The sequence below is a fragment of the Brachycentrus maculatus genome, unplaced genomic scaffold (genome assembly GCF_059751285.1).
Source record: "Brachycentrus maculatus isolate JH-2025_06_01 unplaced genomic scaffold, ASM5975128v1 h1tg000691l, whole genome shotgun sequence".
NCBI classification, from domain to species: Eukaryota; Metazoa; Arthropoda; class Insecta; order Trichoptera; family Brachycentridae; genus Brachycentrus; species Brachycentrus maculatus.
In genome coordinates this window covers 116,801-144,511 of record NW_028281423.1, presented here as the reverse complement: position 1 = coordinate 144,511, position 27,711 = coordinate 116,801, and the positions used below count along the sequence as shown (strand labels likewise).

General features: G+C 32.3%; 1 protein-coding gene across 4 annotated transcripts; it reads left to right on the top strand.

The window, feature by feature from the left end:
• The first annotated feature begins 1,040 nt into the window (after nt 1-1,040).
• LOC148300599 (putative phosphorylase b kinase regulatory subunit alpha) lies at nt 1,041-27,711 on the top strand. 4 transcript variants are annotated; one of them, XM_088274556.1, is made up of 18 exons: nt 1,041-1,494; nt 1,782-2,767; nt 2,907-3,120; nt 4,026-4,135; nt 6,765-6,912; nt 8,422-8,586; nt 9,376-9,543; nt 10,839-10,977; nt 12,057-12,172; nt 14,095-14,298; nt 19,298-19,554; nt 20,929-21,057; nt 21,147-21,285; nt 22,574-22,621; nt 24,237-24,350; nt 25,399-25,517; nt 26,213-26,470; nt 27,015-27,711. In XM_088274556.1, exons 1-18 carry the CDS (start codon nt 1,236-1,238, stop codon nt 27,240-27,242), a joined length of 3,801 nt encoding a protein of 1,266 aa, XP_088130682.1. In that variant the 5' UTR covers nt 1,041-1,235; the 3' UTR covers nt 27,243-27,711. The 4 variants fall into 4 exon arrangements, with proteins under 4 accessions (XP_088130682.1, XP_088130680.1, XP_088130683.1 ...); XM_088274554.1 differs by having other exon boundaries at nt 14,095-14,361; XM_088274557.1 differs by lacking the exon at nt 22,574-22,621.

Below are 27,711 nucleotides of genomic sequence, written 5' to 3'. Positions count from 1 at the left end.
CACTATGTTCCCAGCATTCACTCTCCTTTCTATATATTCATCAATCTTTCCATCCCTAAAAAACATATTCATGTCATAAACATGCCAACATTCATTAGTACATCATTTTCCTTGTACATATCATGTACTTTTGTCATCAACTCAGGTATTCTCTGCTATCGGCAAGACAAATATCATCGTCAGCATATTAAAGCATAAATTAATATTAAATACAAAAACAAACTTTCATATGTTCAGTTTGTTTTCCTTTTTTATTGTGAATATGTCAAATCCAATACACTCATACCTCGCTTTACGGCCTAGATACGTTCTACGAAACTTGGCCGCAAAGCGAAAAGCCGTATAAGGAATCAATTATTCTAATACAAATTCAATGGGATCGGTTCCAAATTTGTTAAATATTTCAAAAACCAACAATATTCTATAAACAAAAATGAAATAACTTCATGTTACATAAAATATGTATATGTATACATACATCACCTTTCCTTCATGTGTAAACGATCAAGATAACACTGCGTTTATATGACGCAGTGCCCTATGCACCATTGGGGTGCGTATAAGGGTTTTATTATTATTATTATTATACATACATACTGAAGAGGATGAAGAAATGGTAACCTGCAGATCACTGTCATCATTTTTCGCTGGAAGGCTGGCCCTGGCTTAAAAAAAAACTGTCCAACGTTGTTTGTCTTGCCTTCTTGTTTATTTCGTTCTTAATTGGCAACATGTAGATATATCGAAATAAAAAAAAATGCCGTTATAGCGAAACATTTAAGGCCGTAAATAGAAAACGTGCCTTACTCGAAGAGGCCCGTTATAGCGAAATGCCGTATAAAGAGGGGCCGTATAGCGAGGTATGGGTGTATATTTCCCGAGTAAAAATCGTAAAATACCGAGTTCCGAATCCGAAAGCATTCGTGTGCTAGTAGATTCAAATGTTGCCCTCATTTAGATATTGACTAGTACTTACCTACGCAATCAAAATATTTTTCCACTTTGACATTCAAATGACTTTTTGCATTTTTTTATTCTACTGTCAATCTGGTACAATCTCTCGGGGAAGAGAAAACACTGAAAACAGCTAAAGGAAGTCCACCGAAATGTATTTATAGAAAGGCGTTACAAGTTAGAACTGCGCTACTCGTATGGGGTTTGGATTGTTCATAATGTCTGAATAACATTCTGGAGAAATAACATAGTTTGTGAACCAGTGACACAAAAAAACAAAAATGAGGAGTCGCAGCAATTCTGGCGTAAGGCTGGATTATTATCAAAGAGTGGTACATAAGCTGATTATGAACCATCAACAACCAGTAACTGGATTATTTCCCGCGAGTCCCGAAAATGAACACGCGTGGATACGAGACAATGTTTATTGTATATTGGCAGTTTGGGGGTTATCAATGGCCTACAAGAAAATAGCTGATCAAGATGAGGATCGAGCGAAAACATACGAACTGGAACAAAGTTGCGTTAAGTTAATGCGAGGTTAGAAATTTGTTTATTTTTATACCATTAATTATCTTAACACTCATTACATTTTGGAAAAGAAAAAAAGTAAATAAATGTATTGATTTTTAATGTGTAAATAAATAATAAGTTGTTTAACGTGCTTTGAGACATTTCCATTATGTTTTTTTTTTGACAATTTTATCCCACCAAATATACCAAAAAAATATTACTTGAACTTTGATTCTGAATTTTGCCAAAGGAAGTACTTGAGAATAAGTTGTAATGTGTATTTAAAAAATATATATATTGGTACTTTTTTTTAGGATTATTAATGGCAATGATGCAACAGAAAAATAAAGTTGAGAGTTTCAAGATAACACAAAATCCACTGGATGCTTTGCATGCCAAATATTCCTCAGTAAATGGAAGGACAGTTGTCGGAGACAAAGAGTGGGGCCATTTGCAAATTGACGCCATATCACTATATTTGCTAGTATTAGCGCAGATGACAGCATCCGGCTTGCAAATTATATTTTCTCTGGACGAAGTTTCATTTGTTCAGAATCTTGTGTTTTATATTGAATCTGCGTATTGCATTCCGGATTATGGGGTGTGGGAAAGAGGTGATAAAACTAATCACGGACTGCCGGAATTGAACGCCAGTTCGATCGGAATGGCCAAAGCCGCCTTGGAAGCGATGAACGAACTGGATCTGTTCGGAGCCCGGGGAGGACCTTCCAGCGTTATTCATGTTCTGGCAGACGAAGCCCAGAAATGTCAAGCCGTCCTTCAATCCATGTTACCGAGAGAGTCTAACAGTAAAGAGCTCGATTCCGGTTTACTGGCGATAATAAGCTTCCCCGCATTCGCTGTAGATGATCCTCAATTGATCGCCAAAACCAGAGAGGCCATAATTACAAAGTTACGAGGGAAATACGGTTGCAAGCGGTTTTTAAGGGATGGTCACAAAACCCCGCGAGAAGACCCTAACAGGCTATACTACGAACCTTGGGAATTGAGGATGTTCGAAAACATCGAGTGCGATTGGCCTTTATTCTTTTGCTACTTGATTTTGGACTTCTGCTTCCAAGGGGATAAGGAATCCATTCGGGAATATTCCGAAAAATTAGACGAAGTCATGATCAAATCAGAAGATGGCATGAGACTCGTTCCCGAGTTGTACGCAGTACCTTTGAGTAAAATCGAAGGTGAATATAAAGATCCGGGAAGTCAAGAAAGAATACCTCTTGGAAGATGTCCATTTCTGTGGGGACAATCTCTCTTTATTCTAGGGAAGTTACTGCAAGAGGTAATACATATATTTATGTTAGATTAATAAATACATATTTCATTGATTCGGCAGTCACTTACTAGTAACTGTTCAATTGACACCAAATATTTAGATCCGAGGAATTTGAAGGTTATGTGAACATGACTATTTCTTATAGGGTTTCTTGGCTGCTGGAGAGTTGGATCCCTTGAATAGACGTCTGTGCTCAGAGAAGAAGCCCGATGTTGTGGTTCAAGTGGTGATTTTGGCAGAAGATGACGAAATAAGGGATAAATTGCTGGAACATGATCTGGTAGTACAAACTGTAGCTGAAGTTGCTCCTATTGAAGTGCAACCTGCTAGAGTTTTGAGTCATCTCTACACATATTTAGGTACCATATTAAAGTATTTGAATAGTTTTATCATTTATTATTCAATGTTTTTCATTTTTTTTAATGCATTGAAAATTATAAAAATGGCGCAATTATTACAATGATTTAAAAACACAAATTTTTAAGACAAAATATGTGATTACCAAAGGTACTTACCATTATTGGTACCACATCTGTTCCTTATGTTGTGGTATTTTATGACAGTTTCGATGAATTCTAATTTCATTTGTGTCGGGTTGTGGTCCCGTGGTTAGTGTCGCAGACTCTTGAGTCAGAGTTTCTCGGTTCAAACCCAGTCTACCACAATTTGATACCTATCTCTAATAATGAGCCGCTTAGGCTCACAGAAATAGTATGAAATTGAAGTATTTTTGTAAATAATAAAAACACAAATATTTCTCTTTTCTTTATATAAAAAAATAAAAAAACTCGTTACAGGTTAACAATATTTATTTATATTAGCTTTTCAGTAATCAAATATATGTAAAACAATGTATTGGAAATTAGCAAGCTTAAGCTTCACAATTTCCAGCATATATTAGCTTGGAAATCTAAGAGCTAACCTCAAGTAATATGTAAAAAATATATGGCAAGACTCATAGGTTCAAGATAATGATTTCATTTAAATATAAAAGAGGGTGGACAACATAGATAAACAATCATCTTCTGTATTCTAATAACTTCTATTGATTTGTATACAGACAGTTTACATATTGTGTGCAACCAGGTTTCCAAAGAATACACTTCAATGTTGCCCCCTCATCATACACTCGTGTCCATGAAATTTGTCATTGCAACTTAATTTTTTGCAGGACTCCATTATTTTTATTAACTTACATAGTCAATTTATGTAATCATAATTAAGATTATTTGTTATATTTAAAAATGTGCATTCTCATTCGCAGGAAGGAATAAGAAATTGGGACTCTCAGGAAGAAAGTCCAGAGATGTTGGTATTTTAAGTACCAGTAAATTGTACTCTCTTAACGATAGAATTTTCGCCTTCACTCCTCAGGTACGTTAGAAAGGAATAATCATATCTAAGTTATTTTTAATCTAATTAAAATACACCACGGTCTCAATTAGCACTACATAAAAATATAAACTCAGAATGTGATGTGTCCTTGTATATTTCAATTGGGTTTGTTGAGATTATATAAATATAAAATTGCTATAACTGAGGATATTACTGAGTATAAAGAACAATTTAGAGAAGAAGCAGGTAATAAGCAATAAGTGGAAGTATTTTTGATAATATACTAAGTTAAAAAAGTTGTAAAACCTGTAATGTTCATGTAATATGGCCATTGTGATTGTAAAACGCACCTCATAAAATTGTATGAAAAAATATGATTCAGCTGTGGCAACCCTGATGCAGATGGAGACTACAGTGTGCACGATTTTTTTTTTAAATCTTCCTTTTACAATTTCTGACTTATAATGGTTTTTACTGAATTTACAAAATTAAATTTTGTAGCTTCCTTACTCCTTTCGCCGATAATTTATATTTTTTTCATTTCTTTTTTATAAATATTTATTAGGGTAATCTCAACGCTGGAAAGCGAAAAGGGTAATACAATTTTTATGTATAATTTAAAAAAATACTTTTGATATTTATATGATAGTTATATGAAGTTGGCAGCCTCGGCTAGTGTGTCTATATCTCATACTTTCTACAGATAAGCATCCCAATGTTTTAAAACTGATTGATCATAGTTGAGTGGAGAACTAAGCTTGGCAAAGTTATTCCAGTCTAAAACTAATCAAAATTTATGTATTGTCGAGTTTTTAAATCATTAAAATGGCGATAATTCCCATTTCGCTTTCCACAGTTGTTACGCTTGTGTTGTATTTCTGTGGTGCAAGGCAGATGACTTTTTTTTTCATGTATAGTTTTCGGACATGACCCGTTTCTACATTGCATCCGACTACGAACTGATGATAGATATCTTAAAGGCCGAAATAAATTTTCTTAAATCATCCTGGCAAAATGTATTAGGAAGACCACTTGTTGTTTTGTCTCTGAAGCAATTGCATCTAGGTATCTTTAATTTTCTTCAAGTGTTGCTATTGGGGTTTAACTAGTGTTTGGAATCCGATATGTTACTTTCTTCCCTCATCATGGTTGGTATTAGCTGTTGTCTGTGATGTTTCGGTTGTGGTTTATACTGTGGATGATGGGTTTGTTGCTTCATAGGAATAGTGTTTTGCGAATTAGTTACATCCTGTCTACTCGAGTAACAAGCATGATGGCCCGGTGCTTAAATTGTAATTAGAGTTTCACCAGCGTGAGGAGCTCGACGGTATGAGGCAATGTATGGGGATAGGTAATTTTACTACGTCAAGTGTCAGGTTGTGGTCCCGTGGTTAGTGTCGCGGACTCTCGAGTCAGAGTTTCTCAGTTCGAACCCACTCTACCACAATTTGATACCTATTTCTAATAATGAGACGCTTAGGCTCACAGAAATAGTATGAAATTGAAATATTTAAGTAAATAATAAAAACTCAAATATTTCTTTTTTTAATTAATGTTTTACTTAGTAAATACCACTTTTTCTTAAAATCTACTGTGACACGTGTTTCGATGCATTCCGCATCATTTTCAAACACCGAACAGAATGCATCGAAACACGTGTCACAGTAGATTTTAAGAAATAGTGGTATTTACTAAGTAAAACATTAATTAAAAATGGATAGATTTTACTACAAAGTGACTGCCGAATCAATCAATGCAATCAAATATTTCTCTTTAAAAATAAAAATAAAAACCAATCCTTTACCATTTTCTTATGCTCTTACTAAGAAAACTTAAATTAAACTTCAAGTGCTTGTAGTTTAATTTAAGTTTTCCAGAGACCAATGTAAACAGTAAACAAACATAGAATTTGTGTAGTTACTGTTTTACTATGTATCACGGTAATATGAAAATTCATTTAAATAAATATATCATGCCTTATATTTGAAATTTACAATCTGTTATGGATTTCCCTAGATTATATTAGTTTTACAGATTTATATACATATTCTTGTAACCCTTATCTGCACCCAATGGTGCTAAGAGCACTGCATGTGGTGTTGTCTTGATATTTAATTGTGTAAAGGAAATCAGTCAAGCAATTCAGGTGGCAGTCCAGGGTGATATAAAATAAGTATTAAAGTAAAAAATCACATATATTTATTGACCTACCTGGGGACTGATCCCAGGACTTTCAGTGTGAAAGGCAAATGCGCTAATTATTACACTAAATAGCCAGAGTTATACATATATGGATTTAAAAAGATGATTGCACCAATGATAAAGCATTTTAGATGTCACACATGACTACATCTTCACTGTTTCGTATGTACTCTACCCACTACTTTGCCTCATAAGATTCCCAATCCTGGTGGGACTCTATGGTTATAAATTCCACGCTCATACTCTCATATATTGTGAACCTAGTGAAGAAAAGTCAAGTGTACATGTAGTTATGACTGTTTTTCCATGACCATCCCGTTGACTGCCCAACCACATCCGCGGATGTATTATTTCCCCTTGTAGTGCCAGAGTACCCGTTAGCTGGATGTCACACTATGTAGTGTAATTGATTCATATATTTATGTGACGTGTGTTGTTTGTTTGTTCCTTAAAATGGCTTGTGCAGAATTTTGATTACGAAGAGTACTACACTTCGCGCGATGCTGCACTTCTCGCCAGCAATTTTACCACCAATCTCGCATTCCTGGGAATGAGTTGGAAACAAATGCTGGGCCGTCCTACCATAACTCTGTTGGCTACACACTATCTTCTAGGTAAACTTTTTTAATTCAGCCTGTATTTTATCCATAAATATTTACTATTAGGTGAGTATTTTTTACAGTACCTTTTATTATAAGTGCGTGCTTTACTCCGTGATTAGTGATGCCATTGTGAATTCACTAGCAAAAGATTGTACATCAAAAGTCACAAGGAATATGCATATGTTCTGTTGTCTCTCATGTGCTTTATCCTGTGCGATGATGTGAACATCACTAATTGCAGGTTAAAAATGTTTCAATATGCAGGTTAAAAATCAATGCGCAGCAAATATAAAAACTTATTAAAATTAGTAATGTTTTCATTATAAAACATAAAAATAATGTTTTACTGTAATAATACTTTATGATTTGTTAGATTCCATTTTTGTGAATAAACTCCTCAAGGGCAATGTACAAAAAGAACTTGGATCTGATTCTAGTTCTCAAAAATTAAACTACTTATAATACACTCAATATTCTAACAAATTAACAAGTTATACAATGTTGAACTCCGATTAGGAAATGTTACAAAATCTGCAAAAATTTATGTTTGCTGTATATAATATTACATGTATAAAACATGTAGGTATATCGCATCAATACTTGGCAATAACTTGCTAGTGAACACTGGAATATGAACAAAAATAAATGGGTTTTTTGAATCCATAAAATTTTTCCCACAAATTTAACATTATTCTTATCATACTCGCTTATTTGGACTTATTTTTGCACAATATTGTTATATTACAAACATAAACTGCACGTATTGTTGCTTATTTAGATACTATATTTTCTTTTGATCTGTTTTTCATTTTCATCAACACGATTTTAGTTTATATAAAACCATTATAGTATCTTTTTTTTATTCATTTAATATATTTACATTTTTATTTATAACATAATACATTTGAATCATTTATACATATGGAGAACTTTTATATTTCGTTTCGCTGTGCCTCTCCATAAAAGAGACTGTGCTCTTGTGCTTGGAGAGGGACTTACACTCGTGGTTTAATGTTATATAATAAAAGATATAATAGTCTTTTTTGTAAATTTTTCTTTTTTCTTTTTGTAAAGTATTTTTATTTCATCTATGTTTTTTTTATTTCTTTAGGGAGTTTGTTGAAATGTTTGATTGCCAAATATTTGAAGTTTTGCTGAAATTGCTTGGTGTTGCATTTTGGAGTAGAAAAATCGTTTGAGAATCTCGATGAAAAATTTTTTGTTAAATTTAAATAGTTGTCACCCTTTAGTATTTGAAAAATTGTTTTTTTTTTTATAAATGGATTCTATATTTGGGACTTGAAATTTTTTAAATAATAATTTTGTTTGATATATGTTTTTTTTATTTTTTAAATAACTTTAATTATGGTTTTCTATACTATTTTCACTGAATTCAGTATCTATTGTCAGCATTCACCACTATTTATATATGTACATTATATGGTTTATTTTTTATTCTTATATGTATGACTAGAAAAATTAGAATGATTTTACTGTTGTTTTATTAAATGTATTTCACAGATCAAGGAAAAATTCCCGTTGCAATGATAACAACAATGAAAAAGTTGAAATCTGGTTATATTAATGGAACTCGAGTGACATTGGGCAATTTGGGAGATTTTCTAAGCACATCAGCCATCACAAATTTAAGCTTTCTGGGAAGTCAGGAAGATGGCTACCCAGACAGTGAGTATTTAAGTTTTTGTATTTTATAATACTGCGTAGAAACGGCGTGATGGTAGTAGTAGTCGTAGTAAAACCTCCATATAACGGACTAATTTGGAGAAGGGGGTGTCCGATAAAGCAAAAAGTCTTTTATATAAAAATCGGTTTAAAATAAATAAAAAAAAATTGTTTTTGAAACATATGAACACTCTATTCAGATAAAAACAAAGAGTGTCTTTGGAGACTCGTGAAGTGATATTGCCGTTTCATATTGACGTGCTTGATTTCGGTTATCCTGCTTTGAAAAAGGAATCAAATTTTGTTCGCACTTTTGAAGTTTGCTATTTTTTTTATAATCAACTTTCTTAAATTACAAAAATGTGTATAATATAGTTTTATATATATATATATATATATATATATATATATATAGTTTATATATATATATATATATATATATATATATATATATATATATATATATATATATAGTTTTATATATATATATATATATATATATATATATATACATATATATATACATATGTATAGACGTATGACATGATTATCATGGCCGCTAAGAATTTTTTACATGTGGCTACACTTGTAATGCAACGACACGACAATATTAACAAAAGGTTTTAAGTTTTTTTTCATTTGACCTATTTTTTTGTCTGTTTTATCTGAAGTTCGTTGAATAGAGATCTGTTATATTGAGGTTTTACTGTATTTATTCAAACGCAGCATATTTCAATAAATATATATGTAGGTATCGGTGGGTTCGTTGTAAATATTAATTTTCTATTTCAGAACTGAATACGCAGGTCCAGAAATATTTGGAAGAACATCTGTTGAAAGCATTCAGTCATAAGTGGAGTCTGCTCACTCAGCCTCGGGGCAGACGAAATGTCCGAACTCTGCGGAGAAAGATGTCCGTCAAGGGTGCAATCAAGAAAACACGATCTATCAATGTTGATTGTAAGTTCCTGTGTTGTAAATATGTTGTTTGTGCATTATTTTTCTTTTCATTTTGCCTGATCAGTATGCACAATACACAATAATACATTGCTTGAATTTGGGACAGCAGAAACATTTTCTGTTCCCTTATACCAGCATAGGCCACTATAATATCGACAGTGTGTTAATTCAAAGAAGCATAGACTGATAGTCCTCTGCTCCGGAGTCTTGAATCTATGAGTGGAATATCTTCAGTTGTTCACAGATTAAGTGTGTAAGGAGAGCTCAGAGTAAAGAACATTAATGCTGTATAAGAAAAAATGGAAATTTACTAACAAAGATCTTACGTCATAGAAAATCAAATATGTTTTTATCATTTGATGATGAACTGGAGATGAACTAAGCAAGTTACTCACCTTTGAGTAAATACATATAAGTTGGTCAAAAATCAATTCTTCATTTTGCTCAGAGAATACATTAATTTAGGCCAGTACGATTTTGAGGGATGGAAAGTCTTTAAGATCGAAGCGCCATCTGTTGGGTTTTCTGTGTATGTAGTATGTAACGGAAACTTTTATAGATGTATGTGACATCCTTTCCAATTATATCACTTGCAAAATCACCTGAAAAAATCATTATTTTTTTTTTATTTTTATATTTCCAATCTTTTTTAACATAACTGTGTTTAATTGTGAATGGTTCTTGATACATAAATAAATATTTCAATCGATGTAGTGCCCTATGCACCATTGGGTGCAGATAAGGGTTAAAAGAAGAAAACGAAAGAGATGTGTAAGGTGATAACTTAAACCAAGCAACGACAATTCTCCTGGTTTAAGTGTCCTATAATTGTCAACCTCGGTTGTTTGGTGGTGACCATGTTTGTCTACTATGCTGGAGGTCCCGGGTTTGATTCCCACGGTATCAAAATAAATATCAGTAATTACAACTCTCTTATTCATTAAATCTTTCTTGAATTTATTTAGCAATTGGTGAGAATCGAACCCTTGACGCTAGTTCCGCAGTCGAGCTTCTACCCAGCTACGCCTCGGCGCCTGTCTTTTTGCACACAACTTGTGATCTAATTAGTTGAATATTATTATAATTTATATTTGAAGCACTAACTTTGTGATTTTCCATTTTATAATTAAAATGTAACTTTGTTTTAAAATCACTATAAATATTTAATTATAACTTAATTATAATGTCTACCGGTTAGCTTCGAAACCGGTAGACATTATAATTAAGTCATAATTAAATATTTATTGTGATTTTAAAACAAAGTTACATTTTAATTATTGAATATTATTGTTTAGCCGATACGTTGGGCATGGAGGGGGAGTTTATAGGCCCGCCGCGAGAGAGAAAGGCTTCGTGGCTAGATGTGGACACCGTGGGCCGGGATGGACGCAGTCCTTCTCCCTCCGATGACTGGAGAAAGAGACCCATTGACAGGTTGACAATCCATTCATTTTTAATCTCGAAATGATTGCAAAAAAATATGAATTTCTCAAAACAGTATTTTACATATCGCTCACTCCTTTCAAGAACGTCATAAATCAAAAAACTTGATTTTTCAGGAGAACGTTTTTAAAGTTTAAAAATATAACAATGTATTAAAAATAAATATCAAGCCACTTATTGAACTTTTTACTGTTCAATACATCTTTTTTAATTAAACCTGAAGGTTTTTGTTCCATTTGAAAAATATTTAGTATTTTTAAAAAAATAATACCTTTTTATTCAAAATGCAAAAACAACATTTTCTGCCCTGTAGCGGGTAAATATTAAGTAAAAAATATGCCTCTTTTGGTGGGATATAGTACATTTTCTGGGCATTCCGAAAACATGCACAACTGAAAATTGATGATTTTTTATTTATGACGTTCTTGAAAGGAGTGAGCGATATGTCCGTAGTCAGTTAGAATTTGCATCTCCCATCTGGAACCCCCAATACAAAAAAAATATATTAATCGAATAGAATCTTTACAATCAAAATTTATTTCATATTGTAATTTTAGACGGATGGCTCCAAGCAATGATTTTATGAATTTACCTTAGCTCGTTACACGCAGGAACAATGCTGACCTTATTTTTCTGTATAAAATTTTAAATAATTATGTAGATTGCCCAGAGCTTTTATCACTCATCAATTTTAGAGTCCCGGGAGCTCAGACCAGAAACAGAAACTTATTTAAAATCCCTAAAATGCACACCCAAGTCCTAACAAAATTCATTTTTAAATCGAGCCTGCGATATGTGCAATGAAATGCTTAATGAAATAGACATCAATAATGTTTCTTTTAATATGTTTAAAAGAAATATTACTGATGTCTATTTGACCAGTTCATAAAGAAATGTTCTATATAGTTATACTTTTATGACAGTTTATTTTTAGATTACTTAGGTGGAAACCTATAATTGGAATTGTTATTTTTTTGTATTTTATCATATTACATTATTTTTGTCGAAATATTCTGTTGGTTTTCCAATAAAAATAAAATTTATTCAATGCATGGTAATTAACTCTTCAGGGGAACATCTACAACTAATTTGGGCCAGTCGCCATCCCCAAGGCAAGAGGCACCGACGATTCATGTAGAAAAAGCTAAATCTGAATCTCCAGTTAAGGAAGATAATTCTGTTAAAGGTAACCTAGAAAATAATTAAATTTATCGACCCTCACCCGGAAAATATCCATAACTCTTATTGGTCGAATGTCGAATCTCATTCATCATCGATTTTTTCCTTGTAGGTTCCATATTGAATGTCATTCAACATTTTTTCATCATTAGTATTTTTAAGTTAAATGCAAGCTCGCATTTTTTTCACCAGTTTCTATTACAACACTATGTATGTGAAATAGATTTATATTATCCACTGACACTTTGTGATGGAATTGCATTTTTAATACATTATTAGATTAAAACCAATATTTTTAGCTTTTCCACTTTATTTTTATTTGACCAGCGACCGGGTTTCGTCGTTACCGACATCATCAGACTGGACATCATCACCAGTCTGATGATGTCGGTAACGACGAAACCCGGTCGCTGGTCAAATAAAAATAAAGTGGAAAAGCTAAAAATATTGGTTTTAATCTAATAATATATTAACACTATGTGAAGTAGAGGACAAATGGGTTTTAACCGATTGGCACGTCTTATTGTCTACCTGGATTTTTTTGGGACATATTTTTGGGGATGTGAAAGGGTTAAAGAATGCTTTGATTTTAGCATTTTTTTTTCAAATTACCAATTTTTTTTTCAAATGTACCCATGATCTGGATAAAATCACACACTTTGGAGTGATCCAAGGATTTTTCTATGACTATGTGAATGTTTATTTTATGCAGATTTACTAAAACAAAATGATATTTACTTGAATGCATTCAAACAAGGTGCATTCACTGAATGTATGTCTATGTGACTTACTTTACTTTAAATTTTTTTGCCCATAGATATTTCATAATGAAATCGGGTGTAAGCTATTGATTTGACAGTGTAAACAATAGAAACAACTGCATGAAAATTCAACAAACATTTGTTGAATTTTATTGTCTTCAGCCATACAGTTACAGTTATTATTATTTTTTTATTTAATATTTTATGACATTGCAAACTAATACATTGTGCTATGGTTAAATATGACATGAGATTAGGGATCTGGTCAGCGGTCGATGTTGGCTTAATTTTTTCAAAAAGGAATAACCCGCAAAGCGTCTATATTAGATGTTTGTCTGCAGATAGAATAGTAAGGATAGGGAAGGTAAATGTGAAAAATACATCACAAACACCCAGGCCAATTAAAAATAAATCTTTCTTGAATTCATTTTGCACTTGGCGGGAATCGAACCCGTGACGCCAGTTTCGCAGTCGAGCGTCTACCCAACTACGTCATAGGGCCTGCCTAGTTTTGGTAATGGAATTTAGACCACATAATATACTTGAGAGCCCTTGAGATAGTATTTTACGAAAATGGCGCTGTATAAGCTATCCAAAACTGTTTTAATCATGCTTAGTTTTGACATCGATCCCAGTTGGAGTAAGCACATCTTAAGTCTATGCAAGTAGCAAGGCTAGTGCAAGTAGCAAGTAGCAAAGATAGTATTTATTGATTAGGCGTTTCATTTGTAGAACTCCATTTTAATTTATGTATTAATTTGAAATGAAACACAGATTTTTTTGAGTCTACTAAGTCCGTAGACTTAAAACCAATAATAACATTTTGTTATTATTGTTTTTAAGTAAAATTAATATGTATTAATTAATTGATAAAGAAGCTGTTTGCTTTGAAACAGGTTGACATTATAAGTAAGTTATAATGAGATAACTTATGTAAATATTGATTATATAAATATTTTTATCAGAAAAAAACATTCAATATTTTATGTTACTGTGGTTGAAGCTTTATAATACAAACCAAATACATGCAGGATTTGAATGCAATTATGCAATTAATTGAAGTTGACATAAGAAACATCAGGGGTCAGATGTAGAGCTATATTTTGATATAATAACGGCCTTTGAGCAGATCTCTTCCAAGGGTTTACTAAATGATACATTCCCTCAGTGCTGGCGAGCATTCCCTCTCGGATGACCAGCTCCCGCCACCGCTGCAACTCGGACAGCGCGGGCGGCAGCGGTGGTAGTTCTCAGTACGCGGAGCAGGAGGTGGCCGAGCTCCTCGCCATGCTGCGCGAGGGAGACTCCCTCGAAGAGCAGGGCGACATCCTGCAGTACCTGGTGGACACCCACGGGCTGGACTTCAACACGGGTACACAGTCCGTAATTAACACTAACCGGATGCATGTTGAGTGTATGGAAGACGGACCCGAATGTAAGTTAATCTTTTTAATTTTATGTGTCGTCCCTTTGGTTAAGGACACCCATCTGTAAGAGTTCCTGAGGGATGCCACACTGTAAAGGTTTGTCCTCACCTAAGTAAGGTTTTTTTTCACTGTAATATATATTCAATATTACCTTGGACTGGTACCTGAAGCGGAGGGCTGATCACCTTTCCTTCAAGTGTAAACGATCAAGATAACACTACGTTTATTTGAAGCAGTGCCCTATGCACCATCGAGGTGCGGAGGTTTTTTTTTAAGTAAGGTTTTACATAAAAACTGCATAATGCATAAAATTGAGTTATTGATGCTATTTGTCTTAAAAATGTAATAAACCTATTCAAAGCATTTTTAATATAAGCAAACCCAAATCACAAAAAATATGCTATTATAGTTTCAAAGTACGTATGTAGATGTCTCACAGACACACAGGGAATTTATGGGAAGGTAATATGAAAGTCTTTGGCATTTAGACTTGGGCTCATGGCTCGTCATTGACTGGCCTAAGTGATCAATTTACACACTTGTGTAATGAATGCGACATTCTATGCAATAGATGGCGCCTCTAACTTGCATGTGGATGGGCGCTTGGTTATTTAAGAAAAATTGAGACTTTCGAAAATCAAGCATAGATGTTAAAACACGTGCAAAATGGTGAATATTTCTTGGCAACAATTTCTTGGGGGAATTAATCTAGATTTGCATAAAGATTTGCACACATATTTAAAATTTTGAAATTTCTTTCATTTTACAAAAATAATATATTTACAAAGCTTTCTTTTATTTAATTTATAAAAACATTACATCTGATTTTTGTAACAAAACACAATACGTGCTTTATATCTGTCAAAAATAACAAGGCAAGATGTTTTGTCTAACAAAGTGAAAACATATTTATTTTAAAAAACACAATGATAAAAGAAAAGATGCCTAGGTGTTGAAACACGGGCATCACATTACCTACTTTAATTTCTTTATCAACAAAAATGACAAAATTTTACTAAAACCAGAAGCACATTCAAATATATATTTATTACATAACAAAATTCTTTGCTACAAAATTATGTTTTTAGAGGAGCAAAATATTTTTTTTTACAATTTCTATACTGTTTATTACAGATTGTAATAAAATTGTTTATATTAAATTTATATTTGAAATAGTTTTGAACACAGGATGTTTTTTTTTCTTCTTCATTTTATCCAAAAACAATTCACTGTTGGTTCTTTTTGTAAAAAAACAACAACAAAAAACATGCATTTACTACAGTTTGGCATCCCTCATTTTACAAATGACATATCGCTCACTCCTTTCAAGAACGTCATAAATCAAAAAACTTGATTTTTCAGGAGAACGTTTTTAATGTTTAAAAATATAATACAATGTATTAATAAATATCAAGTGACTTATTGAACTTTTTACTGTGCAAAAGATCTTATTATGTATAACCTGAAGGTTTTTTCTCCATTTGAAAAATATTTAGTATATTTATAAAAATAATTAAACAATATCTTTTCTTCAAAATGCAAAAACAACACTTTCTGGCCTGTAGCGGGTAAATATTAAGTTTAAAATATGCAGCTTTTGCTGGGATATATGTAGTACATTTTCTGGACATTCCGAAAACATGCACAACTGAAAATTGACAATTTTTGATTTATGACGTTCTTGAAAGGAGTGAGCGAAATCTAATGTAAAAGTATCCCAATAAATGAGTTTAAACAAATATTTTCTTGTAAGTAAGGTTTTCTGAATAAAGTGTCAGATAACATAATTTGATTTACTTGCTTTAAATAAATTGTTTTTTCATTTAAACAATTGATAATATTTTTCACACTAAATTAACATTATTTTTATTTATTTATTTCTAAACATGCTCCAAATAGTTTTCAGGTTTTTACCATAAAGTTTTAAGAATACTTTTACATTAAATATGTATAAATAATGTGTTTATTTTTATTTTATTGTGTTGCTATTGCTCATATCACTGGTTTGGGAAGCAAGAGGTTTTGGGTCTTTTTTAACATTTGTATTTTTTTAAATTCATGAATTGGCTAGACAAGTGTTACACTTTCATTTAGTATCATTAACTTACAACAGCTAAACAAATATGACATATTTGTCTCACTTTATATTTAAAGATAATCTAGATAATATTCTAGTTTAAAAAATCATTATTTTAACCCTTAATAACTAAACATTCATCTGGCAGACTACGCAATTAAAAACATGTAACATCAAAAGTATTTATTAAAAATAGGAACCGGTTACATGGCACTTAAGTTTGGTTTATTAGGAATTAATGTAAGAGACATTAAACAATAAATTACTATTCCGCACAGCTACTACATATCGCTCACTCCTTTCAAGAACGTCATAAATAAAAAAACTAGATTTTTCAAGAGAACATTTTTAAAGTTTAAAAATATAATACAATGTATTAAAAATAAATATCAAGCCACTCATGGAACTTTTTACTCTGTAATAGATCATTTTAGGTAAAACCTGAAGGTCATTTCTCCATAAGAAAAATATTAAGTATATTTAAAAATATATTAAACAATACCTTTTCTTCAAAATGCAAAAACAACACTTTCTGCCCTGTAGCGGGTAAATATTAAGTTAAAAATATGCCGCTTTGCTGGGATATAGTACATTTTCTGGGTATTCCGAAAACATGCCCAACTGAAAATTGACGATTTTTGATTTATGACATTCTTGAAAGGAGTGAGCGATATGTCAATATTGTGCGATCCACAAATGACATTGTATCCACAAATATAGTTTAGTTACTAGGGTTAAACATATTCACTAATGGAATATAATAAGTCTGATAATCAATTCGTATTTCCAATTTGGAGTATTTTTCAATATCCGATTGCTTGTTTAACCTTAATTTACTCAATGATACAATTTTTACATCTTTGTAGCGTTATTGCAACATTGTCGGTAAAAGCAGTCAGGCATTATCCGAAATAATACGAAGTCATGGTGTTTACTTTATGGCTTATCGCTTTGGTATTGTGTGGTTAATAACTATTGATTAACTATGAAATATGATCGCAGGAGTAAATGAAGGTTAAACAAAAAATAATTCATGCTTCCCTGGCAGAATATGACTGCTTTTTTGGTCTAAATTAATGAATTGAATTTCTTGTTTGGAAAAATAGTGTTATTATGAAAAATCATTTTAAGTATGAAGCAATAAAATGTTTAGATTTTCAAATATTCTTGTCTCCTGTAATACTTTTTTTTTATTATTATTTCAATGTTTATATTTTGTCTCTCTGGACTGTGCAATTATCATCTGGAACTTCAATATGTATTGGCATACTGTTTAATTTTTATAGTTATACATATACTAAAGTAATCTGTATCATTGCCAATACCCAAGTTTTTCCACATAAATACATGCTCAATTATTTAATTATTTAATTTATATATTTTATTAATATATATTTTTGCAATATAATGCAATAGAAACATATTCATTTTGATTTCTTTATAGTTTTGCATTTCTATGAGACTCTTCAAATGACTGTTTGTTGTTTAAATACATTTGAACAAATAATATGTCCCGGAAAAATATAACTTTGGCATAGTAAGGGTAACATTTATTTTGTTACAGTAGATTTTGGAGAAATTCAAGAAGGCTCCTTTTCCGGATCATATTTATATTTATAAGAGTAAATTTACTAAAACAAAATTAGATTCACGTAACTGGCGTAGAGATATATTTTTTTGAAAAAGTGTATGTTTGTCCTGTGAAATTTACCAACATTAAAATAAAATTGCCAAAATTTTAACTTATCTTAATGTCTCATTGAAATGTATCCTAAATTTTTTAAATACGTTTTTTACGGCATGTGTTTTGGATTCGCTTCTGAAGAGGGCTAGCCGTTTTAATATTTGTTATTCAATGAGTGGTTTAGCGCCTAGCAGAAATTTAAAAAGCTTCATGTTCCTAAACATTTTTAATAATTAATTTGATTAAATCCAATGGGTTTAACATTTTCACTGTTGCTTTATTCTCAAACTAATTTGAAAATTTAATTAAGTATTTTTTTATTGCTTACTTTTTGATTGCTACAAGATTTTCGTAGATCAAAATGTTTACATAGAAAATTAAATGTATTTTGAAATTAAAGTATTTTGGGAATAATTGGAAGCACTTTCTTTATTTTTAAAGTTGGCATTCACCATGTGGTATATGTAGTATCTATTCGTTTAAAAATTTAAAGTTAACTTGGTAACTACCAATAATTATTATACAGTGGAACCTCTCATAACGAACATAATTCGTTCTAGAATCTTACTTGTTAAGCGAAACATTTTTTGTTTTGACTGGCGTGGAAGTGAATGTTGTGAAAAAGGGACTTGCCCTTTCTCTGTAACTCGTTATGCGAAATGTCGCTCGTTAAGGGAGTAACTATTTCCCTTTTTTTGTTGTTATGCGTATTACTATTTTGAGAGGTGCTCGTTATGAGAGGTTCCATTGTACTTTATTGTAATATGTGTTTCTATGCATTTAATAATATTATCAAATACTGTATTTGATAATCGGCTGTCCAAACTCAAAACACAATAAGGGACATTTTGTTGTTTTGCATTTTTGGACTAAGTAGATTCTATTTAGTCAAAAATGCAAAAAAAAACGTACTACAAAAAAAATGTCCCTTACTGTGTTTTAAGTTTGGACAGCCGTAATGATATTGAGTACTTCGAATCTTATGTTATAATATTGTTTAAGAATTATTGATATTTATCTACTTTTTTTTAACTTTAAACAAAAACTACTAGTTTTATTACCAATAAACTGATATAATAATTGTATTATGCATAATAATATGCACACTTCACCGAAAAACCATGATGGGTACTTTCATACTTATTTTTTAAACTATGCCTGTTTTTTTGAATGGTTATTTTAGGTATGTTAGAGATGGGCAGGGTTGTGACGGTAAAGGACCTGCTCAAAGGTTTATACGAGAAGGCTTGCCAACACAAGCTGTGGGGGCTGGTGCGCCACACCGCCGGCATGTTGGGCAAGAGGGTGGAGGATCTAGCCAAGGCCGTGACGGACCTCCTGGTCAGGCAGAAACAGATCACTGTGGGGATGCCACCCTCTAACGAACACACTATAACGGCCCCACTGCCAGAAAATGAACTGAGACAGCTTATTCATTTGGTGAGATGTTCTTGCATTTTATCATTTATGTAGCAAAGTAATATTACTCCAGATATTTGATTGCCTGTTTTTACACCTCGTTCAACTGATATTGGGGGCACTAAATGAAGCTATGGCAGGCGGATGGCAGATTTTTTTTATGTATGCTATTACGGGCTGCCGTACTGGAGGTCCCGGGTTCGATTCCCAGGGGGGGGTGAAATAAACAAAAGTGATTTTTTCACTCTAATATTTATTCAATATTACCCTGGACTGTTTCCTGAAGCGGAAGGCTGATCACTTTCCCTTCATGTGTTAACAGTCAAGATAACACTGCGTTTATATGATGCAGGGCCCTATGCACCATCAGGTGCAAATAAGGGTTTTGAAAAAAAAAAAAAATAATAATGATCATTATTATTATGGATGTTAATAAACTTCATCCACCTCCATGGTGTAAAGTTCAGCGTGTTTAGCTACCGTGCTAGAGGTCCCGGGTTCATTTCCCAGGTAGGAGGGTGAAAATAAATATTAGTGATTTTACACTCTAATATTTATTTTATATTACCCTGTACAGGTCCCTGAAGTACAGGAGTGATCACCTTGCCTTCGTGTTAGTAATGATTAAGATAACACTGCGTCTATGTGATGCAGTATCCTATGCACCATTGGGTGCGGATAAGAGTTAGAGAAAAAAATGTACCTAACATAACACTCCCTTTTGCTCTATTCTTTATGTATATTTATTCCCCTTATTTGTTTTTTGTTGTTGTTGATAATTTTAATAAAAATTTGGGGAAAAGCTTTCTGCAAAAATGAAGTATCGCTGGATCTATATACTGCTGGATTGTATCGTCGGTCAAAAAACGTCACCAGAAAATTAAGCATCATTAAAAACTTTTTTCTTTCAAAATTTTTAGTTACCTTTATTTCTTAATCCCTCTGAAATTTTGGAATTTTAGTAAAGGTTTGAAAAAAAAAGATCGATTGTTAGTTTCTGGGTGCTAGTTGAGTTTTGTGACAGTATGAGTATGGTTAAATGCTTTGATTTGTTTAAGTCAATTGATGTGTATTTCTTGCAAGAGAGCTATTATGGAAATTTCCCCTCTTAACAGAGCAAAGCATAAGGACCGATGTCAGATGACATCATAATTGTAGTCCAGCAATCGCAGATGCTGTCAAATTACAGGCCTGCCAACCTACTTCATTTACCCTAATCATTCAAACTGACACTATTTGAGCTCTAGTTTTAGGCATTAAATGAATCATTCAAATTTGTTTATTTAACTGTCCACTGTCAGAATGCGGTGTGCAAATTTCACTGAAGCGTTGTGACTGAGTAAGTAACATTATGATGTCTAATTAACAATTTTAACTGTGATCATTATATTCTAGGCTTATGGAGATGATGAGAGTACAGCCATGTTGACACAAGAACTGTTAATGTATCTCGCTATGTTCATTCGTACTGAACCGCAACTCTTTCTGGAAATGTTGAGGCTCCGTGTTGGATTAATTATACAGGTATCTTTAATTTCCACCATCTTATATTGAACACGTTACGTATTAAAATTGTTATTCTATGTTAATATTTTTCTAATTTTTTTTCAAAGGTAATGGCCACAGAACTGTCTAGAACTTTATCCTGCGACGGTGAAGAAGCTTCTGAACATCTTCTTAATTTGTCTCCATTTGAAATGAAGAATCTGTTGCATCACATTCTCAGTGGAAAGGAGTTTGCCATCAACAGCGGTTAGTATCCGCATAATGTTTTTTAGTTCGGCTTCATTTAATTTATGTTTCTCATTTTATTTAAATATATCATTTAATGTGTATAGGAGGGTTGCCTACAATTTTTAAAATTTCTTTCTAAAATTATATGCATTTTTTTATAAATATAATTATACACATTTTTATTTAATCTTTTTTGTAAATTATCACACTTAAATATACCAAACGGATATTTCTGTCACAAATATCCACTCAGAAACAGTTTTATATTGTGAATTTACAAATATGACATACGTCGCCATCTTGATTTTTCTTTGTTGCACCCTGTTTTAACGATGGATCTTGTTTTAATTTTAAAATTAAAAGAATACATTTCTTTATATACATGATCAAAATTTTATTGAATTTAAAATTTATAGTGGTCTTATATACAGGATGTTAATTAAAGTATAACAAATCTATATTTATAGCTATACATTAATTAACCTATACTTTTCACCTTTTAATTTTAAAAATTTCGAGAGTTGGGAAGAAAAATATTCACATTTGTCCCCAGTTTTCTATTTCGACAAAATCATTAAATTATATTTTAATACCTCAATAGTATGAAGACTCCATCGTATCAGCCTAATTTTTTAGAATTACTCTTACTATCAATAGCCCAGTCGGTGTGTCTACTTTAAAAATAGCTGAAATCGCATTAATAAAAAATGGAAAATTTTATTCTGTCATCATTAACGAGGGTCATTGGTAGCCTAAATCTATATTTTCGGGACTCCTAACTCTATTTTTTAGCCGCCATCTTGGATGGTATACTAAACCACAAAGGAATTTGAATTTCCTACAACTTTTTTTAGTATATTTTTAACTTAGACCTAGAGAAGGGAATGAAAATAATCCAAGTTAATATTTAATATTTTTATCCCTTTTTCTTTAAGATTATGTTAGTGTACTGTGAAAGTCAATATTTTCATTGATGCTTCTTTTCATACCAAACTTGTTTGTGATACCATTACATATATGTTCAATACATTATACATATCTTGAAAACTTTTTTTTTAAATTGGTCCCTCCGAATACACTTAAATGTTCAAAATATGATTTATAATGCTTTTATCCTCTATTATTTCCTTTATTATTTTTACATATAAAACATTATATTTCTAACTTTTCTATGAGCCTAATATGTATAATTATTGCAATGTATTTCAGAATGTTATCGATTTAAGCCGCACATTTTATTTTATTTTATTTCATCATTTTTCCTCCCTGGGTATTTTTTAAATGCTTTTTGACCACTTTATTACAGCGAAATCATTCACGCATATAGTAAATGATAAGACCAAGAAAGGACAAGGCAAGTTGAGAAAATATAAGAGTGTATTATGTAAATAATTTTTCATTTGCATGAATCTAAACTTCCGCTCTTTTGTCCAACTTTTTCTCCAATTTGGTATATTTTTGCACCTGAATTTTGTAAATATTTCTTCTTCACATTGCTTATAGTTGACAAGTTTTAATTGTATAATATGTATGTATTTTTAGTTGTTAATTTGTTTACTGAACCACAAACTACAATTATTTTAGTAACATGTTTTCCCAAACCACAAAAATTTCAATTAATCTCAACCCCATCAATACCAATTTTAGTTTATATGTTTTCCCAAAGAACATTTTTGTTTCTAAACAGAGTATAATATAACCTACAAATGTTGATACAAATTTTAAAGTATAAAAATTATAAATTTGCTAGGAACGTTAAAAAATTAACAAAATGTTAGTTATACAACCACTCATTGAGATTTTAGTCTATCAGTTTCAAGGAATACTATACACAACTATAAAAGCACTATTTGTACACTTATATGTTCTCAAAATCATCATCACATCCGTTATTAGTATGCTGGTCTTTGATCTGACTAATAAAGCATGTGATGAGTATTTTGTGCAGATGAAAGTGTGAATAGTGCTATGTTGTTTCTTGCATCCTGGTATATTGATCGAGTGGTTACATACTTATAAATAATTTGTTGAAATATCTGACGACAAAGTTAATGCTTTGAATATTTTATATAAATATAAGACTCACTTTTTCCCCTCTCTTTTAATTATTTTTATTTAGACACAAAGTAAGTAACGTGTTTATCAAGTTTTTACCTCTTATGTATATTTGAAGAAGGTATGAAAGTACTTTTAGTGTGTGATGTATTTTTGTATATAGTTTTTAAACATATCTCCTCTCCCATTCAACCTTTTTTTTTCTCTGCATAATTTAGATTCTGCATTATTTTAAACATATTTTTTTCATTCACAGTAGTTACTGTCAAGAGTTACATAAAACAAAACATTGCATTCTTAAACTCTTATTCTCAACAAATTTTCTTGCTTTTTTCAAACTACGGTCATGGCTGCTATGTCAATTTGCATTGTGGATAATATTATTTAAGTGATACCAATGCATAGTATCCTAACATTACGTTTAGTATTACTTATAGCTGTATTTTTTCTCCATACATCTATCAAAAGTTTCACCTGTTTAACGAAAGTCCAAAGCAGTTTTGTATTACAAAGAGGTCCATGAATATGGAAGAAGCAACGATTGTTTGCAAAAACAAAATGGTGGGCCATTCTATCCTATTTGCTTACCGCTGTGGGAAAGCGGTGTGATGGTTATTTAGTTAATTTTTTTTCAAATGTAGCATTGGATGGCATTTGATGAGAATAAAGGCTATTTTGAGATTAAAAATGAGTTATTGGTTTTATAGAACACATCCAATAATGGAAGAAGAATATGTACATATATTTTTATGCTTAATGTATTTTTTTTTGTAAATATGTATTATACAAGTCTTTAACTGTCTCATGTCACTTTCAAATATTTGCATGACACTATGATGCATTCCGTTCCATAAACTATGAGTTTCTGGAATGTTTTAATTATTTTTGTTTTAAAAAATTGATGTATTTTTTAGTTGGCCGTGGAAATATGTCTGTCATAAGTCAAAAATCTGGCCGTGTCAGTAAGAAATCTCAAATTGGACTTGTGCTCGGTGAAGACGGAGCAATGGTTGGAAATATGGAGGAAGGTAAGCAGGAAATGACAAATATATAGTTTTATTTTGAAACAAATGTCAAATTTTTTATTTCCCTTGAGATAATTTTTTCAACTCACTCAAAATCTATTTGTTGATGAATGACGAATAGTCGAAAGTTATGGTTTTTGAAAGAGATGGAAGCATTACAAAAGCAGGTGAATTTATTTATCTGGTAAGAATATTTCGAGGGATAGAAATGTTAAAAAAAAGAAAAAGAATGGTAAATGCCAGGAACAGAGAAAACAGAGGACTAAAATTTATGCTAGGAAACAAAATCTTATCAGTGGAAGCTTGAGTTATTCCACGTTTTGATGAATACCGTGTTGGTTTGATCAAACGCGTAATTAACTATTATTGTCACATGCTTTTGGAAAAAAAAACTATTTAACATTTTTTTTCTTCTGCTTGGTGAAGGCTTTATGGCCTGTTTTTAAAAGGGTTTAGCCTCCAATTTAATTTATTTTATTTAATTATGGATTTATGTATTGAATCCTTGAATTATATTTTCATTTACCATCTAAATGTATATGAAGTTTACTTCATATACATTCTAATTGATATTAGTAATGTCAGTAAATAACCACTCACCGACTACTTCTGTCTACCGGTTTCGAGACCTACCCGTCTCTTCGTCAGGACATACACTACAATTTAACAATCATGCGAACAACACTACACCACACCCACTTAGTACTATTCACATACACTATCACTACACATGCAAAACATGCAGAGCGAGTTTTGCATGTGCATGTTTTGCATGTGTAGTGATAGTGTATGTGAATAGTACTAAGTGGGTGTGGTGTAGTGTTGTTCGCATGATTGTTAAATTGTAGTGTATGTCCTGACGAAGAGACGGGTACGTCTCGAAACCGGTAGACAGAAGTAGTCGGTGAGTGGTTATTTACTAACATTACTAATATCAATTAAAATGTTTGACCACAAAGTAAATGCTTTGAATATAAATCATATACATTCTTTCGTATGGTCTAAAAATCGGCAAAATAGAATCCTTGTTTTAAAGCCTTTCATTTTTTAGCAAATGGCATTGTAGAACCAGATAGACAAGGACAATGGCTGAGGAGACGTAGGCTCGACGGAGCGCTGAATAGAGTGCCCAGAGATTTCTATCCAAGAGTTTGGAGCGTTTTGGAAAAGGTAAATATTATTCTTTTTTAATAAGCTTCCACTCATTTAAGAGTGATTTTGAATTAATTTTGTAAATTTAAAATTAACACTCTGTTGGGCGGTTTTTTCATCAATTCCTACTCTAATTACCATACTAAGTAGGGTTGAATACTAATCACAAGTAACTGCAAATCCAATTTCGATATGCGCAATGTTTTTTGGCGTCTCTCGCGCTACCAAAAGTAAGCAAATAGAACACTTATAAGCGTCTCCCACTCTACCAACAGTATGTCAAAGACGCTTTTAAGCATTTCCCGCAAACATTGTGTTAATATGATGTCCCAAGAAATCGATGATATTCAGATAATGTGTACATAAATATAAATAGGAAAATGCCTGCTGTATTTCACATCGAAACTAAATCTATTGTCATTTCCATTGCAATTTTTTTTTTAAATTTTTTTTTAAATGATTCCCATAGTGCTTAGGCCTAAAATACGCATTGTTTAACACTGTTCCGATCATTCATCATTCACTTTGTGTATTACCACTTAAAAACACTACTTCATGAATACCAGCTTTGGAATAACCATTCCATATTGTATATGAAAAGCATTGTTATCTTTGTGGTACATTCATCGATGAATGATAAAGAGAGTGTTATATGTATTACCATAATGTTAAAAATGCTTTTAATATACAAAATATTTGCATTTTTTATTTAGTGTCAGGGTCTGGCAATCGAGGGTAAGGTGCTCCCGCAGAACCTCACGCAGGAGATGACCTCGGGAGAGCTGAAGTTCGCGCTGGCCGTAGAGACGGTACTGAACTCCATTCCGCAGCCCGAGTACCGGCAGCTGGTGGTGGAGGCGCTCATGGTGCTCACGCTGGTGGCCGAGTACAACGTGGCGCCCAATCTCGGCGGGATCATCGCCGTCGAGCATCTGGTCCACAAGGCCAATCAGATCTTCTTGGATGACCAGGTCTGTTCTTTAACCCTTTGACTACCAAAATCCGATATATCGGCTTTCGGTACTCTAGCTAGATACATTTTGGACAGTATGTTAGAGATTCCTCCAGGGTTGTGCAAAATTTTTCGATTCGTATTATGTTTTTCTTTTCAAGTTATAAATCGATATTTAGAATAATTTTTAAAGAAATAACCCGCAAAGCCTCTATTTTTAGAAGCTTGTCTGCTGGCAGATTAGTTATGATAGGGAAGGTAAATTACAAAATACATCACAAACGACTTGACACATTGAAAATAAATATTTCTTGAATTTATTTTGCAATTGGCGGGAATCGAACCCGCGATGCCAGTTTTGCAGTTGGGCGTCTACCCAACTACGCCACGGCACCTAAATGATTAATACTTGAAGAGAAACGGGAAACACAAAGTACAATTTTACAGAGTAAAAGCAGCTTATTATCAAAAATTGGTATCAAATTGTGGTACAGTGCGTTAATTTTTTTTGTATCAAGATAATGGAGGTTCTACTTTATTTCATTGTTTATAATTTTTCACAGATAAAGTGTAACGGAGATGCCACATTATGCTGTGCCAAGCCGACCAATCAGAGAGAAGCCTCTGCGACAGGTGGCCTACTTTGCGGGGGGGCGGCCTACGTGTGTCAGCACTTTTACGACAGCGCTCCGAGTGGCAGCTATGGGACCATGACGTACATCACGAGGGCCGTGGCGTCTTTATTGGACTTCCTTCCCAAAGCCGGAGAACTAGATTGTTCAATAAGTTAATTGCTCAATAACAAATATCCTTCGAGTGCCACCATTTCCCTAAATAAAATAAACAGTTTAGATCCAATTTTTTCGTATGCCTTATTTAAGGCAATGCATGGAATTCTTCATCTGACCCTTAGCCATACCTAATGGCGCATAGGGCAATGCGTTTAATTGAAGTAGTGTTATCTTGATTGTTAGTTGCATAAAAACAAGGTGATCAGTCCTGCACTTTAAGTACCAGTCCAGGGTATGTATAACTCTTTTCCAATTGACGAGTTTCATTATACAACCGCCCAATTTGTCAATTTGCATGATCACCTTCGAACCCTGTCCTCGGTTGATGTGTATTATAAAGCTTCAACCGCAAGTTTTTTTTTCAAATAAATATCTTTTTACTGAAAATTGTACTCAATTTTAATCTTTTTAATTTTAATATTTGTTACAACTTTATTATTATAAGCATACAAATATTTCTTTATACATA

Coding starts and splice junctions, on each gene's coding strand:
- LOC148300599 (XM_088274554.1), top strand. CDS start 1,236: ATGAGGAGTCGCAGCAATTCTGGCGTAAGGCTGGATTATTATCAAAGA. Junction 2,768..2,906: donor TAGGGAAGTTACTGCAAGAG/GTAATACATATA, acceptor TATTTCTTATAG/GGTTTCTTGGCTGCTGGAGA. Junction 21,286..22,573: donor GGAGTTTGCCATCAACAGCG/GTTAGTATCCGC, acceptor ACTTTATTACAG/CGAAATCATTCACGCATATA.